The 24080-nt window shown below is 42.6% G+C and overlaps 1 protein-coding gene and 1 non-coding gene across 2 annotated transcripts; both read left to right on the forward strand.

Annotated features, from left to right (window-relative positions):
• Window positions 1-526: 526 nt before the first annotated feature.
• cenpi (centromere protein I) lies at window positions 527-12444 on the forward strand. Its single transcript, XM_062393099.1, has 20 exons — window positions 527-769; window positions 1717-1854; window positions 2174-2292; window positions 2636-2743; window positions 3113-3161; window positions 3316-3362; window positions 3627-3716; window positions 3823-3954; window positions 4396-4539; window positions 5695-5815; window positions 6001-6095; window positions 6238-6355; window positions 6964-7028; window positions 7200-7309; window positions 8123-8258; window positions 9559-9683; window positions 10115-10163; window positions 10743-10961; window positions 11401-11442; window positions 11568-12444. Exons 1-20 carry the CDS (start codon window positions 601-603, stop codon window positions 11649-11651), a joined length of 2160 nt encoding a protein of 719 aa, XP_062249083.1. The 5' UTR covers window positions 527-600; the 3' UTR covers window positions 11652-12444.
• A 9028-nt stretch (window positions 12445-21472) lies between these two features.
• On the forward strand, window positions 21473-21545 carry trnav-uac (transfer RNA valine (anticodon UAC)). The gene has a single exon. It is a non-coding gene; the product is annotated as a tRNA-Val (tRNA).
• The last annotated feature ends 2535 nt before the right edge of the window (window positions 21546-24080 follow it).

Here is a 24080-nt window from a genome sequence, read left to right on the forward strand (position 1 = left end):
TGTCATAAAGTCTTTCTAATTACAATAAACAATAATTTTAAGGCGAAGGCTGATGTCAGACAAAACATTTAATTTACTTTAATGGGCATATCGTAAATATTTTAAAATTCTTCGATTCTATGGACCAAAGTATTAATAATTTTAGAATATAACTAGATTAATGATAATATAAATAGTCTGGCCGCCCTATATATGTATTTAACCACAGCTACATTGGGGTTAATGGAATTTATTCAGTCCTCACTGTGAACAGTTACTTTTTATTTAATAATAACATTTAATAACCTGACAAGTTTATGTTCTCTGTGTAAAAATCCAAGTATATTTTTATACACATTTTTTTAATGACGTGCTTACCATCTATTGCCGTGTTAACACAACTTGCTAATACCGCTTAATAAAGGAATCTTAATATACTGTTTTTCTATGGTTGGAGCTATGGGTGTGAGGTGGACTACAACCTGACTACAACTCCCAGGAAGCCCGCGGACGGAAGCGGTGAAGTGCGCACGCGCAGAGCAAACGGTCGGGCGGTGGATTTGATTTCGGTTTGAATGGCCGCGGCGGAACTCAGTGTTTTCAAGTGTTAGCGATGCAGAAATGGCAGCGAAACAAAACGCGTCGGGGTCCGAGGAGTCAGACCAGTCGTCTCTAGCCGAGCAGCAGACGAGCCGGAGCTTTAACCGGAGTGTTCGGGTGGCGGAGAAGGAGCGGAGGAAGACCGAGGCGGAGGACCCGTTCGTCCCGGCCCTCAAGTACTTCTCTGACGGTAGGAGGTGGCCCGGTTGCTCCTAGGCAAACTGTGACGTTAGCTCAGTTAGCAACCGTGCTAACCGTCCAGGATTCAAACAACAAAGCTTTAACTCGTGTTACCTTCTTATGTGAAGTTTACTGGTGGCTAATGTTTGCTAAGTTACAGTTAGCTGCTGAATTAGATGATGCCACAGTCCCAGGCAGAGCTGGTGTTGTATCAGTAGCTTTATTTACTGAACACAGACACCATCTGTTTTTCAAATAGACTGAACCAAAAGTTCCCTTGCAATGACGATGTAACGATTAATCGATTACATGATCAGAAACTAAATACTCGTTAATAGTGGTCGAGTATTTATTAGAAAAACACCAAACATCTGATGTTTACAGCTTCTTAAATGGGATGATTTGCTTTTATTTTCTTTGTCATGTTTATTATTTAGGACTCGAAGTCACAACAAAACAAGATTAATCGACAGTGCAATTCGTGGATGCTTGTGTAGGTTTAGTCTGATTCTGTAAGAATGTTAACGTATAGATTTTGACATTGGAGGTAACGTTTACTTGAAGAATGATATTGAATATTTGTTATTACTGTCATATTCTTATGTGAATTATGTGGGAATGGTAATTTACACAGGCACATCCCTACCCTTTATATACAGTTTACATATACTGTTGGGTAAATGTAACCAGGAAGGATGCTCACCAGTTCGAACATCTCCTACATATGCAATTCTTTGGAAAAGTATTAATTTAGTGTGAAGTATTAACTCAGCTTTCCTTGCCTGGCCTGAAAACACTGAAAACACTTTTCTTTTTGACACACAATAATATCCTGTGTTAAGATTTCTATTTTGAATAAATTATCATCAAATTCTGTTTATTTGGTGTTCAAAAAAGAGAATAATTTCAATTTCATTCTACATTTGTGATATATGACGTCCCCTCTCCTTCCTGTAGTTGAAGCAGGAACTCCATTGCAAGGGAACGATGAGTTTGAGAGGAACCTGGTGCTGGTGGAGAAGGTGGCCTACGCTAGAGGACTTTCCCCGGAGGCCATCTCTATCATGCTGGAGTTTGCCATGAGCCTCCGTATGGGTAAGAAGATGATTCACACAGTCTCTGTTTCTCAGGGCAAGTGAAAAACCCACAGGAAACAACCAACTCCACACAGAAGCATTCAAACTGACTCTCACAATGGGGGTGGCAATGTTATACACTGAGACACTGTGCTGTCCAAAATGCATACTAACATTATTTATGTTGTAGATATGGTGTTATACTTATCAATCTAATGTGAATACACTTTTCAAAAGGCAGTGTCACATTATAGCAGAAATATTGTTTATGCAAAGGAATTGCGTTCTGTTAATGTACTGGGCAGTTAATTGAGTTTTCTGCACCCATCTCGATGTAGGGACGAGTCCATGTGTCCGGATACTGAAGTGTCTGATTCCTGCCACCGTGGTGCCACAGGAGGCTGTGGTTCGAGCGGTGGTTTGGCTGGGTGTTGGCAAAATACCCATCAGCACCCAAGTAAGTGCAATTCATATTGCTCGCACTTATAAATTGGCAGACTTTAAAGACAAAGTTTATTTTGTGTAGGCGGTAGTTACTTTTTAACTTCATGATGGTGGGCAGTAAATGTTCATATCATTTTTTTAACCTTTTTTCTGTCCATGAGTAATTTTCAAGGATGTTGAATTCAGGGAGATGCATTACTACCTCGTAAAGATTAATTAATTAATTATATTATAGTTTAGTTGGTAAGATGCAGTTTTTGAGACAAGCTTTGTTTACCTGATTGTTATTATGTTTTCTCATATTGCTGACATTGCTCCACAGTGAATACATTTTTGCATTTTTCTACTATATTCAGATTCTCTTTATAAAGTGGGTGTTGACTGTCTTTGACATGATTGACTCAAAAGAGCAACTTCGAGCTGTCTATGGCTTCATCTTCAGCTTTGTCACGGAGGAGAATCTGGTAAGTGTACTCATAATATGCGTTGTTGTAATAAACATTAAGCAAAATTTGCTAGCATGAATTCAGATTTTCCAGTGTACTATTAATTTACATCTATTTTTGATAAACACAAATTAATTTATGTCGGATACATTACAGTTCATGTTTTAAGGAACAACATGTCAGGACCCTGTTTCCAAAAGCAAGTCCACAGAATCATCTGTATAATACTTTTAATGTATTAAAAGATGCAAAATAACAGATCTGTAACTGAAAGGGATGTAATACATTCAGGGTTTGACACTGGCTCCTTTCCAGTGTTCTGAAATAACCAATCTGGGATCCACTCAACAGCTGTTGTCATTATGTCTTGTCCCATTTTTTTCCCAGTGTCCCTTCATCTGCCATCTTTTGTACCTTTTGACCAGAAAGGAAAGTGGTGAGTCTTTTCACATTTTCACTCCTGAAATATGATCCACGTTTGTACTGTGCTCTCCTCAATTTTCTCTGGTTTACTCCATGGTTTGCTCTTTTCAGTATTCTCATCACTTCTCTGAGTGTTATTGATTGCTTGATTTACTTTCTCATTGTAGTGCGAGTGTTCAGAGTGCGGAAGCTATTGGAGCTTCAGTCTAAACTGGTAAATATGCTGCTAATTAAATATGATCTCTAGAGCCATTTATCACGGCCGATTGAATATTTCCTTACTGACTTTGAAAATCGGTTTGATGATAAATTGCATAAATAGTTGTTTTTTTTTGTGGTTCACACATTGTTCCTATAAAAAGTTCCCCATACCTTACTATATGTTGTTGTGGTTTATTTCATTAGAGGGAAACTACAGAAAAGTCATGAACAGGGTGCATCATCCTGAGTGTGTTGACATTTGCTCTTGTGTTCTCAGGGAAGGCAGCCATTCCTCCTGCACCTACTGTCCCTTTACAAAGTGTTTTGTCCTGAACTTGTGACTCTATCCATTTCTTCACGAATGCGGGTTTGTACATGGACTGTGAAGTTAATGCTCATGCTGCTGTTAGAATACCAGATGACCATTATCTCCAATCATCAGTTAAATTACATATTTTTCGGTCCCACTACAGAGTGGGTTTAGGAACCACAACTCCCCCTGGAAGTCATCATTGATTGCTGTACAGAAGAGGAATGGTTCCCTGCTGGCCTCCAGCGACAGTCTGCCGCTCACAATAAAAGATAAGCCCAACTCTCGGAAAAGGGTATGAAAGTCTTTTTAAGTTGTCAGCCGCACTGTTTACTCAGTTTGCAATCAGTCCTGCCACACTGCTGTTACTGCTGCAGTTTGCAAAGGCCCTTCCAGCCATTAATTTGGCCCACATCCACCCTAACATCCACCTGTACGCTTTGTGGGTTCTCTCCAGGGGTGAAACTGTTCGGTTATCATGCTTGTTTATCGTGTGAAATAATGTATTAGTTTGTTTGATGTTTTATTATTGTTATTATTAGTTTTTCTCAATTAAATCCTTGAGATGTTTAATTGATCGTTAAATTCAAATCAGAGAATTTGGTATCTGTAATGGAAAAATTATCATAATTGATAGTTACCAATTATAATTTTTTCTCGATAAAGTAACCAATTACTCAACTAATTGTTGCATCTCTAGCCAAGTAACAGTTTTTTACTGTTCTTTATTTTTCAGAAATACGGTCACCTGGAGTTGCCAGTTTTGAATTCGCTCGTCAATAAACAGGCTCAGGCTGAGTCGCCCTTCAGCAGAAAGTTGGTTCCCCTGGTGCAGCTCAGCTCTTTTACTCAACTCCTGGAAAATATACATCGAATAGAGGTAACACCTCAGAAAAGAGCTCAGATTCTCTACACCTACTGGGTGCTGACACTGCAACTGCTTCATTTACAGTGTCACTTCTTCTGTGTCTTTCTATGTTTCACTATTCAGCTGTTGGTCTCATAACACCAGCACCACCAGAGTTATTTAAGGATTAAGCATGGGGATAATTTATTATTTAAGCAACAGAATAAAATGTATGCCAGTTTGTCCATGCCATTAGGATGCTTAACCACAGTCTGTGATGTCTCCTCACAGCCACTGGGTGGTGCTGCATCACTGTTAAAATGTTGTCTCTTTATAGTTTTAGGCCATTAAGAACTTAAGTCCTACAGACAGCCCAGCAGAGGTAGCCTCAGGCTGTAATTTGTTTATTAGATTAGAGCATAAACCAGTTTCATGAGCAACCGTGCTCGTCGTTTGTCTTCTAAACAGATTGTGGCTACTTTTACAGATGTCATCAGTTGTTTATCTATCCTATATGAACAATGAACACTGGAAAGAGACGTATCAGAGTAATGCATTGGACAAAGTCACAAAGCAAATGGTTGTTTAAAGAGCCCCCTCCATAAATGTCTATTTGCCCTGTAGATTCAGTGACCTGATAAAGTTAATATGGGGCCTTTTAAATGGCCTGCAGACTTTTATGTTTCTTGCCACATAAATCTACCTCTTTCCTTTCCCACAAAACCAACATGAGCAGTCAGGATTTTCGACGGCCTCAACTGTGTTGATTATTGAGAAAGCTCCCCTCTGCTGTGTGTTAGGAAAGACAGCCGAGACCAGTCAATCCAACCGTAGAGCAGAGGCATTGACAGCAGCATTGATTAGTTCCCTCATCTCCTGTTGTCTGAAGGAAAATAGGGCTTTTCTCAGTTTAATGATACAATTGTTCCATAATTATTAAGGAGCTGTGCTGTGTCCGTCTTCTTAGTTTAATGTATTTATTATACTAAGCCCGTATCCACATTGAGAGGAAGCTGCTCATGCACAATAAAGAAGGATATGACGGAAGACATGTCCCAGTGCTGAAATTATGGAGATTAGTGGAAACTGAAGAATCGGCTCAGTATCCCCTCTTTGAATTTATGAATATTTGGTTATTTCAGCCGCTCAATTATACTGTTTCCCATTTCTTCATTGTACCTCCACCAGCTGCCGGCTCAGATGGGCTCACTGCTGGGCTCCAGTCTGGCCCTGCAGTACCTTGACTGTGTTCAGGATGAGTCTGCTCTCCTACGCCTCAACTTCTGGCTTGGCTACGCTCTCCACGAAGGTACGCGCGTGTGTGTGTTACCTAGCTGGCATATCAAAGAGCTTCTTTCAGAGATGGGTTTAAGAGGGACTGGGGGGGATTTTACTGTGTCAAGCTGCATCACATTTGAAAACTTATGCTGTTTTCTTTTTGATTCCTTTGGCTTTTTCACTCAGTAAATACCCTTTTTTGCTATTGCTGTTAAGAATTTCTCTTCTGTGGGGATGGAAGAGCCTCCCAGAATTCAGATGAAGCTCTGCAATTTCTGGACAAGTTGCTGTCCACACAGCACTTTCTGCAGGTGAGCCTCACCACTCAAGCCCTGATAGCTACCTCTCTTTCTGACAGCCATCACTCACTTTCTCTGCAACATGTATAGTTGACTCCTGCCGCAAAACCCCAGCAGGTTACATGAATGTTCTCAATTCACATTTCTCCAACAGGAAGCATTTTCCAGTTCAGAGGCTTTCCTGTACAAGTTTCTCAGCGTGTGGGATGGTTCCCTCCTCCGCCCACAGATCCTCAGCCTCCTAAGCAACATTCCTGTTGTCCCCAGTTCCCGTAAGTTGTGCTTCCGCAGCCTCTCTCATTGACCACTACCACTCTTTAGTTTGCCTACCTTCTCACTCTTCCTAAATGTATGATATAATCGTGTTGTTTAAGGAAAAAACACATTTGATTAGATTCTTGGGGGGAAAAAGCAGCACTGTCACTGCAGTCTCCCTCGGAGTTCTCCCCTCGGCCTTGGCTGCTGCACACAATGCACCGCGTGACAGACAGGGGTCACACAACGTCACTTTCATTGATTGAAAATGAAATGTAATCTGTCAAACTGAAATGAACAATCCGTTGTAGTGTAACCTTGTTGTAACGGTGGCAGAGAGTTCACAATTCAACCTGGCTACAGAGAGCATGACCTGTACTCTGACGAAGCGAATCGCCCTTGTTTGGAAATACTGGTAAATGGTCAATTTGTGGAACCTGGAGATAAAATATCTAAGTGCTATAAGACTACCATGACCTGTTCGAGGGCACATCTCGAATATATTCACCAAAATAAGCAGCGCTGATTGGTAACTCCACCTAAACAAAAGTTGTGTGTCATTCCCTTTAATTGTGGTGCTTTTATTTATCTGCCGGAGCTGTAACCTTTTACTCCCCCACTGCAGAAATCGGAAGGCTTCTCTTTGAGCCCCTCATGCAGCTCTTCTTCACATCCTCCCTGTTTTTCAAGGTAGGCTTTCCTCAGAGGCTCAAGAAGAATAATCTTGGTACCGCTGCTGTGTTTAAATTACCAAACATCCTGCTATTAGTATGAATAAAACACTCACTATGTGTCCTTTATGGTGTTTAAGCAACTGTATGCTTAGTGCTTTTCCACTTTTTCGTGTGTGTGTGTCTGCAGTGTGGACTCATGGAGTGCCTGAACAATATGCTGTTGAAGTGGCTTACCTGGCATTCAGTGTACGCTCTGGAGGACGACTTAGACATCAGCCTCAACAGCCACACCTCTATGTGAGTCTCACAACTTCTTCTCTCTTTGTGTTTATGCCCTGAGCATAAACAAGCAAAAGACCTGAAACCAATAATTTACTTAAGAGCGTAAGAGTTGTGGTTCTTTTAAGTTTTTACCCTCAATCCCAAAAAATCCTCACACGTAGGTTGTAATGAACGTCCTCAGTTGCTGCCTCAGTTTTACTTACTTCAACTCAGTGTAATAAAAAGACTTACTCCATTATAGAAGTCCCAGTTGACACTTTTTTCAAATTAAATGTTGTATTGATTATAGCAGCATGTTGGACTATTTCATATATCAAAGTTTGAGAGAAACTCAACATTTATCAGCTAAGGCAGAAATGTGTGTGGACATGTATTCATATTTTATAATCGAAATTAGTTTTGAGACAGAAACACTCGATATCCAGTTAAATGATTTTCCAGCTTTCAGATTAGTAGGCGGAGTTGGTGTCGGTTATGTTTGAATATCTGCGTCATCCCACAATAAATAATCCAATAAGTGGAGAGAACCAATTTTCATTCACTGCCATTCCCAAACTCACCCAATGTAAAAATAATCGATTATGTGTTTGTGCACTCGTTCTCATGTCAGAGCTGATTCAGTGTTAGTTGTTTTGGAAATGTAGTGAACTGCCACTTTGACTGATGCAGGAGCTTTTTTCTATCAGAGAGCTCAGTCACAGAATAATGAGTGACCTGAGTCACAGAGTATTGCTCCACGGGCAAATCAGCGGACCGATGTTACACAAGAGTGTCATTTCCAAATGTTAGTAGTCTCTGGGTCTGACTCTGCTCTTCCTTCTGTCCCAGAAACATGACCCTGTCAGGGTTCAAAGACTCTGTGATGGAGCTGGTTCACTTTGTGGGTCGTCTGGCGTCCGTGGGCCTCCAGCTCGAAGGCTCTCACTCACTCCTCCTCAGCTTCATCCTGGACTTCTACGAGACGGTAAACTAAGCTGATCTCATTAAACCAAAGATGTATTTTTTTTATCATTACAACACTTAGAAGTTTGACTTTTACTGTAAAAAATAACATGCATGTATTTTGACAGTAGACTGACATTTTCACATCTATCTAATGATGGGGAACAGATTCTCTGTCCTCATTATAACTATTTTAAAGCATTAACAAGTTAACAACTATCTAAGACAAAGTAAGTAGACAGCAATCAAAATTGACACGGGCAACAGGACAATGTAAGACTGATGAAATAGCAGCAACAAACACACTATAATAAGGATTATAGACACAGATATGCAGTGGATACAAATCATGATAAATACATGACATTGACAGGTAGACTGCTTCGCTTCCAAATCAAGGAAATTTGATTGAAAGGAATAGTTTGACACTTTGGGAAATTTTGTTGGGAGTAAGATTAGAAGATTGATTTCTCTCTCATACCTGTAATAATATGGAGCAGGCGCCATTAGCTTAGCTTAAAGACTGTAAACAGGGGGAACCACTTGCCTGGCTCTGTCTGACTGTAACAAAATCGGCCTCACAGCACATCTGAAGTTCACCAACTAACACAAAACTAAAGCATAAAAAACATCCATTTGCTGTTTTATGTTAGCCAAACTGTTTATTTGAACAACTGGCCTGAAGCCACATGACCATATGGCCAACCCATCTTTGTCGAAGCCCCTTTGACACGTATGTGGATTCACATGATCTGTAGGTCTGTTGTCAGCCTCCTACCCACCCTCTTAAAATGCTTGTGAGCATAGTTTATGATGATCCTGATGCAGTCTCAACAAAATGCATCATCCCAAGTTCAGTCTAGTTATATGCTTAGTTAAAGCTATTTACTGCAACTGCTGCTGGGGTTTCGACCTCTGCCGAACAGTTTCTCTGCCAGGACAAATAACTTCCCGCTGTCTCTTCTGATTGCTTGGCAACTTTTCATCAAGTCTTATGTCAGACTGACGCAGGTTTCAATCAGACGGAGCAGCATACAGAGACTCTTCTTTTTTTATTATCGCAGTACACCACTTAAAAACTCAAAACTTTTGCTGCACTGCATGAGCAGTAGTTCTTGGCCTTATTTGACTCAAAATATTCCATAAAGAAGAAGATAAGATCCCAAGAGCAGCAACATAGATCAGCGTGTACCAACTGTTCCCAAAGCTCAGTCCTATTTAACGCTTTAGAGGGGAGATCTACTCCATGTGGTTGGAGTATCCACGTTTCACTTGTATCTCCTGTGGGTGGGTGTTAACTGTCTATTTCTCTCCTCCTCCAGGTGTGTGACACATTTCTGAAGTATGGGCTCCCCTTGGTGGTGATGCCCCCTCCAGGAGTGTTTTACCCAGCCCTGTTTTCTCCCGACCCCATCAGCGTGGACCGACTGGCCTTCATCATGTACAGGTGCGGACTCCTGGTCTCAGTGTTGCAGCCTGCCATCAGCTAATTTAGATGCATATGTTAGCTATACGCTTAATGTGGTATGTCACATACTTATGCATATTTGATGACTTAAGAGAACTTGAATCAAATGGCTGCATTGCACTAATGTACATGTTAATGTATGATTTATGATAATGAGAGGCAAAGGGGTGACATACTTAAACCCTCTTCTCTTCTTGATGTAGAATTCCAGCATCATTCATAGCTCCAGCCTCTGATAACAACAAATCCTTACAGTGCCGGCTAATTGACTACACCTCAGGGTTCTGAAATAATTTTACCAATGCATAAAAATGTCACGGGCAAAGAAAATTGGAGAGTTAATAGCATGAATTTCTTCTGATGGGCTACAGAGAGTTTTTACAGAGAGTCACTGTTTCTTTTTTATCCAGGTACAAGGTGAACCTGACCTCCGCCAAGAGTCAAGAGAAAGTCACAGAGGTAAAAAGAAAACACTTGGTTCTTGTTGCACACATATGTAAATGGAACATACTCAGATTTTCTTTGCAATGCTACTGTAAGAGTATATTTTCCCCTCTATTTGACAGAGGGGATGTGGTGCTTTCATACACCCACACGCATGCATTTCATATATACACTTATAATTAGTTCTTATTGTAGGTTTGATGTTCCTGCTCTCCTCTCACATTTCTTGCTATTTGTGCACCTTTTGTTACACTTCAGTAGCTTTTATAGATTTTACACGTCTCAGTCTTCCTCTTTAGGAATCCAGCAGCGTCAACTCACCCTTAATACCCTCTCAGATGAGGACTTGATAAGTTGTTGATTTGAAGGCAGCTTCCACTGCGAGCTGTGAATTTACATATCAGGCAGCCAGCACTCTCCCCCTGAAAATGTCAGCGGCAAGTTTTTATTAGGAAAAATGGACTTGGTAAATGGCATGAAAATGTATCCGCACAACAAATATCAGATGTGAAAGTCTGAGGATGTAGAGTGAGGTTTAGTTTGACTCTCGTTCTTCATCTCAATCTGTTTCTCCCTTTTGATTCTGTTTTCCAGCAGGCCTTTCACATCAGCCGCCAAACGTTTCGTGAGTTCAACAACTACGTGGTCGTCATGGTCAACTGCCTGTGGAACTCCAAAATGTTTCATCCTGGAATGGGAGTGCAGCTGGGAGAGGAGCTCCTCCTCAAGAGCAACGTACCGCAATACGGCACGAGTTTTGACCTGGTCCACCACCCTGCTTTCCTGAGCTACGCTGTGGACTTCCACCTGAGGGTGAGTGTGAATCATCTCGGGCGTCTTGATTTGTGTCTTACAGGGAGATGTGAGTAGGATGTACCTGCTGCAGCCAACAAAATGCTTCTTCTACTGAGCACGTCAACGAACAAAACCTACTTCAAAGCTTTGGCTCATTTTCAAACTGTAAGAGGCACGTGATTTATCCGCGTGTGGCCGATCTGTAGAGTTTAGGTAATGTACTTCAAGCTAAGTCAAGGATACAAATGTGTTATTAATGTAACTTTCAAATAAGATACATTAATACGGAAATACATTTTATTATTAATGGCTGCAGCATGAGCCGTGGTTCTCATCATGTTTAATAATACACACACACACTCTTTTTTGGTACGGTTCAACTGCTCCATTCAGCAGAAATCTTGAGGGATCTAACAGGGTGCTCTGAAAATTAATATTAATGTTCTCTCTTTATCAGTGCTGGCCCGGGAGAAAGGACGTGGACCTCAATTCCATAAAGGTATACAGGGGTCTCCTTTTCATAATAGAGTTCACATGTAGTTTGATGTGCATCAGTCGTATGTGAAAGATTGAGAGATATTGCTTTGATCATATCAATCCTCAGATGTTGTCCATGTGTTTCAGCATTCCAAGCCATGGAGCTGGTACCTGGAGTACTTGTACAGTCAAGGATACGACGGCCTCAAACAGTTTGTTCCAGCCCTGTAGTCGGAGGAGACAGTGTGGACATGCATTTTACTTCCCCAGACAATTCCTTTTTTGCGTTCACTGCAAATTGAAATCTACAAGAACTAAATGAAATAAGGTCAATATATCGATTTCATTTCAGCAGTGCTGTTGGATGGAATTCAGAGATATATTGATGATCTCCTGGTTTTCATGTAACTCCTGTGAGAGGCTGCATAACCTGTTGCATTGTGATCCTTTTGCAGGGCTCACAATATATTTGTCAGTGGTGGTCTTCTTGCAATATCAGTTTCTACATACAGTGGATTTTTAACTTGGCTAAAACTAAAACTTTGTGCCAATGCATGGCCAACATAGTAAATCACATCTAGTTAAGATGAAATCTGAGTCATTGCTCACGACAAAAGTGCTGTTGTTTGTTAAAAGCTGAATTTGAAATTTATGAATCCAGTCCAAACACTCCTGCCACAACCAATTAACAGACCACATGTCGGGCACTTTACAAAGTAAATGTATGAAAACAAATGATTTTGTGGACGGCAGGGACTCTAAGAGTGGGGGTGCAATGGGCGTTTCTGCAGCAGCCTCACCACCACAGGTTCTCGCTTCTTTGAATGAGTGCGACGACTCGACTCTGCAGCTCTGCCTCACGTGCAGCTTCATCGATCCACGCTCCTCAGTGCACCAAGACTTTAAAACATCGCAGTGGACGCGCCAAATTTTAATTGGCCTCTTTTTTTCTGAAATCTTTTTGCAAATTAACTTTTGTGGATGGAGGTGGCAGTTAGAGGGTGGACAATCCACCCCATAACTGCTGGAATCAGTGGAGAGGAAAACAACCACTTGCATCTTACTCATTTTTTAAAAGACTTGTACATATTTTATCTCCTCTCTTCCAAGTGAGCTACTTGCAAGCGCTCTGAATTTGTTTTCTGTACATAGACTTATCTGTGATTACTGTGCTTTTCTCATAGTCTCAGCAGCACTGCCCTGGTGGACATTTGGTAGAAGCAGTGACCGTAGGTCTGAACACAATGAAAACACGTGTTACAGAGAAAATGTGTTTAACACAAACAATAGAGAATAAAGTGAAAGTGTCTCTTTTTTTGTGCCAATTCAATCAGGACCAACCCAAACTCTGTTTGATTTGACCACAGTGACCTGGAACCTGTTGTTCTGTTCAAAATGCATTGTAGCTTCCTGTTGTGTTTTATTCTTGTGCAGCTTAACGTCTGCAAGAACCTGACTCTAGCACAGTGCTGAAAATAAACAAGTGTGAGACTTTTACTTTCCAAGCTATTAAAATCAACCTGTGGAGTCTTTTGAATTATACTGCAGCATGTCACTGTTAACAGAGCAAATAGCCTGGACTTGTGTCCAACCTGAGTCTTTGGCATCAATTGCTTGAGAAGCTTTTATACAGATAGATGTTCTTGGTCATTGTCAGTTTGCTGAACCATCTGGGAAACAACATTCAGTTTTAATAGAGGGACCCATCTGGATGATTAATAGGCCCCTGGCTTTGTGATTGCTTTTGATGTCTGGTTGAAATCACTGCGTACACACAGTGACCAGTTTTCTCCTCGATGTAATCTCATGATCAAGAACATATCAAACATGTAATTTATGTCGTGCCTGTGCTTGTATTTTGGCCAGATTTAATAATTTCAGTGTAATTTGGAGGAAAAACAAGAGAGGGCCTCACTTCAAATAAAGTTCAATGACCCCACAGATATCTGGAACAACAGACCTGTAGTGCAATGTCAGCGTGCCATAGATGTACTAATAATTTATCCTGTCAAGTAAATTATTGAGTATTTTTCAAGTAATTGATTCATTTTCAAAATTGTCACATAGCAAACATATTGGACAGATGTTATGGGGCAAAACACAAAGATACTCAATTTAAAATGATTTAAACTATTTGAATAATGTAATGAAATGTTATTACAATTACTTTGCTTAGTTAAACCACTCGAACAATTTGTATATTTTCCTCGACTAGTTGCTGAAAATACTCTAAATCTAAGTCTGTAAATTCGTTTTTTAGCCATTTTTACATGTATGTTATTAAATGTCATTCTCAGGCATAAATTGGCTTCTTGTCATTTGGGGATGGTTTGATAAGTAGGATAAGGACTAACTTTGCACAAAAAAAAAAAATGAAGAGAGTGGACAGCTAGCTTTATTTTTGACGTGTTCTAGATTCGACATAGTCCTTCTCCCCACTGTCAGATGATGTCGAGCATTGAAGGAGCTGCTCTCTCAGCCTCGAGCCAAATATCATCCTGACAGCTTTTTGGACGTCTCCCCGTAGAGCTCTGACTCCAGATCCTCTCTCCTCCTCCTCCTCCTCCTCCTGCTGCAGCATCCCAGCCTGCACGGAACTTTTCCTCCTGCTGTGTGATCCTCGACTCTGACCGGTGACACAGTAGAAACCAGTGAAATCCCGAGCAGACGCGGAGCCGGTCTCCATCCTGTGTTGTGTGATCGAGCGGAGCCACCTTAAAGGAGGCTGCGCTCTGATGTCACAGACTCCGCCGCCGGTCCAGCGCTGCGCCGCGTCGCCGCCGCCGCTTCAAACCTTCATCTGCTGCTCCTCTCCTCTCTCCTCCTCTTCCCTCTCCTCACTTTCTCCAGCCCGTGTCTCGTCCACATCCACTGGAGTAGCTGCTTTCCGCCAACAACACGTCCAACCGAGCCGCGCCGGTGCTACCTGAGCCAAATCCTCGCCTTAGGGAGAGAGAAGAGGTAAGATAGTGCTGCTTGTTTTTATTGTGTGAAGTGTGCTTGCGGGAGGTGTGTTTGGGCAAAAGCCGGGTAAACCTCACACGCGTCCAGGGACAAGCACCGGGACAAGGTGTGACAGTGCTCCGGACTCCGGCGCTCGGTCAGACCGAGGAGCTGCTGGATTCTGCAGTTGTGCGTCGCTCTGCACAGTTTTGAAGCTGGATTTTATTTTTTATTTTATACAGACGCTGTGGTTGTGATGGATGTGTTTGTGCCCGCTGAGCCCCTGGAGAACTATTGTGTCTATCTGTGTGTGTGTGTGTGATCGTGCCGTGTCCGTGCGCGCCTCCAGTCTGGCCGGTGGAGACGTCGGAACAAAAGGTGCCCAACAGGACGTTTTTGGCCCCGCTTGGCAGCAGCGTGTTCCCCGCGCACTTCATCCTGATGTTCCCCTCGTTCGGACCAACTCCGCGCACAGCGAAGTGACACGCACACACGTCACAGCTTCTCCTTCCACTAATTGCGGATCAGAGGGAGTGAATTTCCCAGTCACTGATGAAGTGTGCGCCCCGGTGTGCGCTGCGTGTCTGGAGGAAGAGCTGTCCTCCGCAAGTTCCACCGCAACTCTCATCCCCTGCAGAGAGAAAAGAAATAGTGTTTCTGTGAGGTTGTCTTCCTCCTCCGTGTGTCTGTTTGTGTGCGTGTGTGGGTGTGTGTGAGTGTGTGTGTGTGTGATGGCAGACTGAGCTGATGAGTAATTATAGCCTGTGCTCACTGTTACGCACCGTGCCTCTCATGACTCCTCGTTTTTTTTGAGGGCCCCAAGGATGCAGCACTCTGTGGGATAAGTCATCCTGTCTGCTGCTGTGGATGTCACCTCTTTAATCCATTTAGCACGATCCTTGATTTAAAAACATGATCCGAACCAAAAGATATATTTGAATCAGCCTTACATTTTTCTTTCAGTGAGTTGAGTTGGAACTGATTGCCCCCCCCCCCCCCATAGATCCTCACTGAAAGGCCGGCGTGATATTTGTGCGGTGACAAATGATTTCCACGAAATGCATCAGTGCTAGTGGCACATTTGTCAGTGTTGTTGTGTCCCAATGCCGACAGTATGTTTATGTTTAGAAGAATCAATCCCATGCACAGTCATAAATCCCCTTCATGAAGATGCAATCAGTTTGGTGTGGAGCATTGGGAAGGCCCCCTGTCTTCCTCTGCCTCGGATTCTTCCCAGGCTTGTTTTGTGTCTCGTCATCGTGGTAGAGTGGTGACACTTCAGTCCAGGATGGAGCTCTGGTTCTGTGGCAGCACCGAATGGTTTACTTTGCTTTTCTTTACAAAGCAGCCGAATGCTTCTCGGAGGAGGTTTAAACAGACAAATCCTGCCTCGCACGGGAATTACTCCGAAAATGACTTGTATTGCCACTCTGACCTTTTCACTGTCGCCAATCTGCGTCCGTCAGGAAGTCATTTCCGTGGAGGGTAATTTCTCTGTACCTAGAAATCACTTTCCTCGGAACAGGAGCACGTCTTCGGGCGCTCCGGTCTGATTTGGCGATAGGATCACATTTCTTTAAACTGGAGGACTGCAACAGAACATCTGTAGGACATGAGAGGAATCATTAAGTGCAGCTCGGTGGCCATGATAGCATACAGTGGCTTCCTTTACGATCAGATTTGGCATTTATAGGGAAGGAGCGTTTTTCAAGGCTCCGAACGATTATTGCGAAAGACACTTAAAGGATTACGAGGATGTTTTTATGCCACTGCCTATCTCCGTCTATGCCCCCCCCCCCCCCCCCCGTCCTCTTTTATGTTATGCATCTTCAACTCTCTCCCTCCAGCTGTGCTTTGGAGGAGATGCTATAGATTAAATTGTACAGCGGTCCTCCCAGTTTAATGTTCTTTATTAATTCTCAACAGGAGAATATACGGTCGCTTGTGTCAGATAAAGAGGAGGCGGATGCTTTCTGAAGGAACCACCCAGTTGACCTAAGATAACCTTTTATTGACACAACAACCACTTTACAGAAGGGCTGGTTTGAATCCATGGATAGCATTGACCTCATGTCAAAATGAATATTGTACTTTCAGGTCGAATTTAACACCTGTAGCGTCAGTGGAAAAAGTTTAATCCATTCAGCTGTCATATCCAACAATATCTTTTACTTTTAGCAAACTATGTTGTTTTCCATGTTACATTTAGTCAACCATGTCAACTCTTGACTTTGTGTTGTACTGCGTTCTGAGTACTTAATATGTTGCGTTCTTATATTTTCTGTCTACTTATTTGTTTACACCGGGGATCAGAGAGAAACTTTTAATTGAATCCAGTGTGTCTCCTGCACTAATCACGGAATTGACAATAAAGTTTACATTCACTTCTCTTGTTAAATAGAAATCAATTTGAAACTTTAGCTTTAAATTTAACCCAGCTGTTTGAAACATGAATTCCTTCCTTTTAGCGTTTGTTACTTTTTAGCCAGTTGACGAAACGTTTCTCTGCTTCCCTGCTAATTCAAACACTCTCAGCTGCAACAACGATTCTTGTATCGTATATATTTAGAGCAAATAAAAATAAAAATGTGTTGCTCTACATCACGACAGTTGTGCAGTCGTTTAAAAATGTTTTAATCTTTTAACCTTTAGCTTATTATCGTAACTTTTTAACAATTAATCCCAGTGGGTTTAATTAACCATTTTATCCAATTAAACTAGACTAGAACTGTTTATAACCTTAATTGATTTCTTTAAGCTTGAACTAACTTACAGCCATTTGATGAACGTTAGACTTCCTTACTAACTCGTCTTGTTCAAGTGTTACAGCTTGTTACGGTATTTAGTTGAACAGGTAAACTACCTGTGTGACTCTGTTTGTAGGCTTTTCACAGTTCTGAGAGTGTAATGTCGATCTTGAATACTTCATGCAGGGAGCTGGTCGTTATTTAAACTGTTATGTAGGGAGCAAGCTGCGTTAAAGAGCGTCTCGGGCATGTTTTTCCTTCCCTCCACCCCTTTATCTTTTAATTCAGGAGAGTGATCTGAAAATGTCATCCTCTATTAAAGTCTGCCCGGGGTCTTCAGTAACTGTAGCGAAGCGTTAAGAATTAGCAACCGACCGGTGACATCACATATTCTTACTGACAGGATTCTTCTGTTATTCACAGTGAAAAGGTGAGGGCCGTTCAGGGGCAGTGATTTCACGGAAGCCCTGAGATCATCAACAGTTCGTCTGGTGCGATGTTTTTCTTTTTCGGGGAAAACAGCGATGAATTTAAAAGTCGCGACCTCGGTCATCAAACTGCTCCAGTGATTCGATAACAGCTGACCTCGGCTCTGACCTCATTGATTTGTTCCAGGGGGCAGAGACTCTGTGTTTCCTTTTTGCTTATTGCACGACTGAATGTTTACATTATAAGAGCGTCTGTGACTCAATTTTTCTGTGCAAAGGATAATTGTTGCTTTTGACATTCGTCCGATCTGCCCTTCATCTTTATGGTGTCATTAGCGATAGTGTTGTATTCCTGCTGGAGTCCCTACACAGTCAACACAGCTGGAGATATCAGCGCTCATTTTAAAACCCTTTTAACATTTATATCTATTTACTCTTTCACAGATCTTCCACCAACCTATTAAATACAATTGAGTTTTAGGAAGGAGGTTTATTCAAAGTTTCTCTGTCGCGTTTCATAATCTCATGCTGGTTTGATGTTCCGAATCCTAACTATGCATGCAGAGAGTTCGATCACATCAGACCGACTTGGTAAATCGGCCTTTGTGGAAACATAGAAGTTAGAAACGCATAATTCGGTGTCTGCATCATTTGTGGTTAAATTGGACTAACACTGACAAATTGAAGTAGTTAAGATCTCTAGTAGTTTTCTCTAATCTCTTCTTATTGTTATTGAGACTAGTTTGCGGCAGGTTTTACTTTAAATTGTTACTTTAATTAACCAAAGCTGAATCCATCGCATTGACGAGTGTCTGAAAAGCCAAAGCTTGAGACAACTTCGGCCTCTGTCATTGACTTCCACTGTTAAAGGAATTTTATAAAGAGATGAAATGCTGTTGCTCTGGATGACATGTTCCTCTGGTCACTCTAGTTTATTTTGGGTTGGTCTCAAACACTTTGTCCTGCTGATGTTAATTGAAGAAACAAAACCTACAACCACACATTGCGGTGATGTCACAGGGTCCTGGAGAGCACGTGTCAGATCACTGCAGCAAGATAAGATGATAAACCACTGGAGGTCAGCAACAGCAAGATAAAAGTCAGAATATTAACTAACTATATAATATTAGGTGTTTAGTTTCACTTTCACAAACTTGTACTGTGTCACGTTTTCTTCTTTAATAATCAAAACAATGAATTGGAAATTGTTTCAAAAAATGACTACTGATCCCCCAGTGTTTTCTACACATTCAGGCTAGAGAGCAGTTTAATGGGGCAGTTTTCAACATTGCTGACCACAGACCAGCTGTCTCTTGTGCATCCTCTCTCCCTGTCCAACCAAAGTGCCACCAGTCACATCTCCACACCCGTGGCCCGGCTGGAACCGAAATATCTCGGTGTCCTGTCAAGTGGCTGCTGCTCCTGAGACCCAGATGTACGGCTGGTTGCTGTGCACCTTGAGGTTTCCTCAGCTCCAGCTCTGAGGCTGTGGGACAGGTGTGCTCAGTCAAGCCGGCTGCAACGGGCCCATCATCTCCCCGCACCCCTCCATCATCCCCACCCCGTGCTGAAAGATGGCACAACCGACAAATGGGGATAGAAAAGCAATTTGCTAACTCCATAAATTCCTGCGCTCGCGGTACCGATGCTCGACCGTGGCGACTCCGAGCTATTATTTAGAATCTGGTAAACGATGCTTTCCTATTAACATTAAATGGGTCGGCGTCTGCGGGTTGTCTCCCACGACACGTTTATGCTGGTTATTTACTGCGCGGTCAGGCAGGCCTTGCTCTGGGAGCCACTCTGAGGGCCAGCTCACAGCATGGACCCATGTGGCGACTCATTCATAATGTGGCAGGATGGGAGGGTGTGTGTGTGTGTGTGTGTGTGGGTGGGTAGCCTGGAGCAACCAGTTGTGTAATTTACAGTTTGTTATTAAGGGCGGATGAGGGAATGCTGTTGTTGTTAGAAAAGAGGATGACACAGAAATAAAGAAGCATGTGAGTGATGGATATTTAATTCTGAATGTCAGCCTGTGTTTTTAACCCCTCTGAGGGATGGAAACAGCATCACTTCACCCATTTGATCCATATTAAAATATCTCAACAATCATGGATGGATCACAATGAATGTTCATTTGTACCAAGTGGCAACCCGCTGTGAAATCACCCATTGGGTTAGAATTAGAAATTTTAAAATCTTGAGTTTGGTGGAGCCGGGGGGGGGGGGGGGGGGGGGATGACAACGACGATGACGACGACAACGACCCAACTGAGAGCTTAACAACAGGGCACACCCACCTACACCTGCGACCTGCACCCATTGGATGATACTTGCTGTCAATCATATGAGTGCCCCAATGGCTCCAGTGCTTTATCGTCCAATGTCGCAATGGCTTCATTTAAAGGACCCAAAGTCTGCATCCATTTTTAGTGTGTGATATCTGTATATTCATCTTCCCCAGACAATTAAATTCTACTGATGTCCCAGTTTCCTCTAAAATCCCCATCAAGTCCGAGTTTTCACTCATCCAGTGAAAGATGGAACATTTGATATGTATATATTCGTGGTTGCTGTGAATCCTAATGACTGTGGTGGTCAAAGTGAGCAGATTAGCTCGCTGACAAGCTCACTGAGCCCAAAACACGGCACTAGACTTTTTTTTCCTCTTTTTGAATTCTCCCCGTTGAAAGGAAAGAGATCAAACATTTCACCCTGAACCAGGCAGCGGTGCAGCGAGCTACAAATGTGGAAGTCGGTGTTTTATCTCAATCCTGTCATCCGGTGCACTAAAGATGCTGGCTTTCGTTTGTTTTGCTTTTATCTGCGTTTTGGTATTTGTGTTTACAGATCGTTTTTGTGTGTCTTTGTGGCGTCAGGGATGCTTCACCAGTCAATTCCAGCACAGAATTAACAACACATCTAATCAGTTCTTTCAGGTTGAATCTTCAGCCTGTTGAAAACACTCTGGTCAACAACCTTACATCAGCACCGTCCCCTGAAACCTTTAATCGGAGTTAAAGGCTCCTACACTGAGCTGGACATTGTTCTTACAGCTGCAGCTGACTTTGTTCCCCTGGATGCAGCTTCTTCTCCAAATTGTTTTCCGAACGACTAAACTGCTGCTTGACGGTTTCCAGTAAATTCTGTTTGCATGTGAGCCGATCCCTCTGGTGTGTATGTGTGTGTGTGTGTGTGTAAGGTCTGGTTGGGCTAATGCAGTGTGCGCTCTGTGCCGGTCACCCGTCGACTTCCACACTTGTGCTGACGTGGTCCAATTAAAGGTGACATGTTCTGATCAGCACGCTGTCATGTCTGGCTCTGTGACCTCGGGCTGGGTTCGGCTGTCCTCCCGCTCATTCAGTGCCATCTGTTTTTCGGTGGAAGAAATTGTTGCACTGGTTACTTTTTCTCGATTCAGGAAATTGTCTTGTGTAATTTGGAAGACGGCAGTGAGTCTTCTGGCTTCAGGTCATGTTAAAAGACATAATGAAGTATTTATGGCAATTCAAAATCCCTCCATGCCATATACAAGGTGATGAACTAATTAGAAATGACTTCCAATCCTCCCCCTCCACAGTCTAACCTTCAAGCTATGAAAGACGGGAGAGAGCACTGCCAGGGAGCATTTTCTGGCAAGTCTTCAAAGCAGATCTGAATCAAACCTTTTCTATGAATTGCTCACTGGTAGATGATGTGTAGTGTCATCGTCTGTGTAGTTGAAGGTGACGTCCTGCCTCTGCTTCCTGCGTTGCACAGAAATAAAGTTAAAGTATCCGGGGAAAGGCTCCTGGCATCCAGCACCTCTGTGGTATCAAGGCCGCTAGACGTGCTCATCCAATCCCAAGCTAGTGTCAGATGTATTTTTTTTCCCAAGCATCAAATAAATAATTAGACCCTAACTCCTCAGATAATTTAATTTGATACATCATCTGGTTCCATAGTGTAGTGGTTATCACGTCTGCTTTACACGCAGAAGGTCCTGGGTTCGAGCCCCAGTGGAACCAGTATTTAAAAATCCATTTTAAAAACCCATCAACTAACGTGGAGAAGGCAAACCTCCCTCTTTCATTACCTGCCCTGCAGCCAGCCACCAGGGGGCGATCAAATGATTTGGCTTCACGTCATCCGTCTTCTTATGCAGCTGGAACATTGTGATGTATTATATCTTTACTTTTGGTTTTGTTAACATTTTTTGGACCCATGTGGCGACTCATTCATAATGTGGCAGGATTTTTTTGTCATTTGATCAACAACATTCATTCTCTGGTGCCGTGATTACCCAGGGAGCACATCATTTTCTGTTTGATATGATCTTTCTACAATGGTTGTTGTCATATTTCTCCCAGAACTGATTCTCACTGTACGGCCCCAGGCTTCTCTTTATGTACAGCGTCTATAGGATCATCGTCTGTTTCCTCTCTTTTGATTTAGGCTCTTTGTGTTCGAGTTCAATCAAACGCGGGCGATGTGGAGGGGAAATTATGTGCAGAAAGCCTCATATTGATTCTGATATGTTGTGTAATCAGCCGCTGCTGCAGGGTCTTCTGTGATCTGAACTGTACAAAGCAAAAGTGAGACACACAATAAAGCTAACAACAACACTAACAATGCAACATGTCTCCCTAGGGACAGAGATCACTTGGAACCGAGTCATTGTTGTGTCTTTTATCCTTCACTCACTGTACAACCACAACCATGTGCTCCTCATAGTTACCACCACAGCAGAGGTCACTCTCCTCTGGGTTGGAACCCGGGTTGTTATTGAAGTTGGAGGATGTGTTGAAGTACGTGAACATTTTAGCCTTCAGCTGCTGTGACGGAGCCACTTCACACACACACGAGTTCATAACCTCATATTCGACACTATTAAATAGCTAATGAACGCTTACTGCTTTGTCATGATGAAATAACTTGGAAATCACCTTTGACTCTGCAGCCCCCCGTTTCACCTTGGATATAATTGCTCTTCTCTAAATCTGCGATGTGTTGTCTGGCTCCTGATTGCTCACCACGTGAATTTTTTTTGCATTCACAAGCTGCAGATGAATAATTGAGCGTGAACTACCTGCTTCGTTCGAAAGCCTCTGCCCCGACATTGTCCTGCAAAGCAGACGAAATGTGGTTTCCTCTTAGAATGAACCAGAAGAGAGACTAATGACTGTCTACCTTATTCACAGACCAGGGACCAGTGTGGCGGGTGGCGCTTAATTGAGCACCGCGGGAATGCTCCTCTTTACTGAATGATGATAGGAATTTGATTCTACTCAGACAATGGAGCTCCGGTGTCTCTCCTATTTCAAGCGGAACAGGACAGAATAAAACAGGCCTCTCTGTGTGTGTGTGTGTCTGTGTGTGTGTGTGTGTGTGTGTGTGTGTGTGTGTGTGTGTGTGTGTGTGTGTGTGTGTGTGTGTGTGTGTGTGTGTGTGTGTGTGTGTGTGTGTGTGTGTGTGTGTGTGTGTGTGTGTGTGTGTGTGTGTGTGTGTGTGTGTGTGTGTGTGTGTGTGTGTGTGTGTGTGTGTGTGTGTGTGTGTGTGTGTGTGTGTGTGTGCCGCGAGCACAGACCGGCCAGGTCGATATGGCTCTAGATCCTGAGATCTGACATCATTCCTCAAAGCTGAATATTTCCCATCTACAAGGCTAATGCCAGTCTCTTAGGCTTTATGATTTATCATACAGCAAAGGTCACCATGGCAGGCTGCAATTAATCCTGTCTGCTTTTATTTGGCGCTGCTCAGGAGTGCTCGCTCCATTAGTGACATATGTCATTACAGTGCCTGTCTCCAGGACGGGAGCAGAGCAAGCAGTGGTATTTATATACAATAACATTGTTCTATGCTAGGGGCTGAATGCTCATGAGTGCTTGGAGCTCATTTACACTCGATAAGTTTACAAAGAGAGCAGACGGTGCCTTCCCTCCATGATCTGCGTTTATTGTGCGTGAGTTCTCCACGTCTGCTGAAAGCTACAAATGAAACCGAGCAGTACCACTGGACACCATGAGGGGCAGTAAAGCTAATTATTAAGCGAGAAATTCAGGACAAAATTTCACTAATGTCGGAAGCTTTTGAGCAGAAACTTTTCACAGAAACAGGAACAGCCCTTTGCGTCTTTCTTAACCGGCACATTATCGTAACTTCCTCCACCATCAATATGTTTTCAGGAACTCAACTCTGCGCTGCCCTCTAGTGGATGTATTGCTTAACAACCATGTGATCGCAAAGGACGCATGGAAGTATGTGGTGAGTGAAGGTCACATCATTAAAAAAAGCCACATCTCTTTTTCTACATTTTACTCTAGCTGTTTGATGACCTGCTGATACGCCGGAGAGCAGCCTTGACAAAGAGTGAATTATTCCTTTTAAACCTGATGAACTGAATTTCCAAACAGCTTAGCATCAGTTTTGAAATAGATATAAAATCCAACTGATGATGATAGAAAAAAGGGTGAAACAATGGTTGTAGGACAGAAAAAGAGATTTGGTTTCCTTTGAGAAATTAAAAAAGACCAGGAGTCCATACAGCAAGAGGGGGGGGGGGG

The sequence above is a fragment of the Platichthys flesus genome, chromosome 8, assembly GCF_949316205.1.
Source record: "Platichthys flesus chromosome 8, fPlaFle2.1, whole genome shotgun sequence".
Taxonomy (NCBI): domain Eukaryota; kingdom Metazoa; phylum Chordata; class Actinopteri; order Pleuronectiformes; family Pleuronectidae; genus Platichthys; species Platichthys flesus.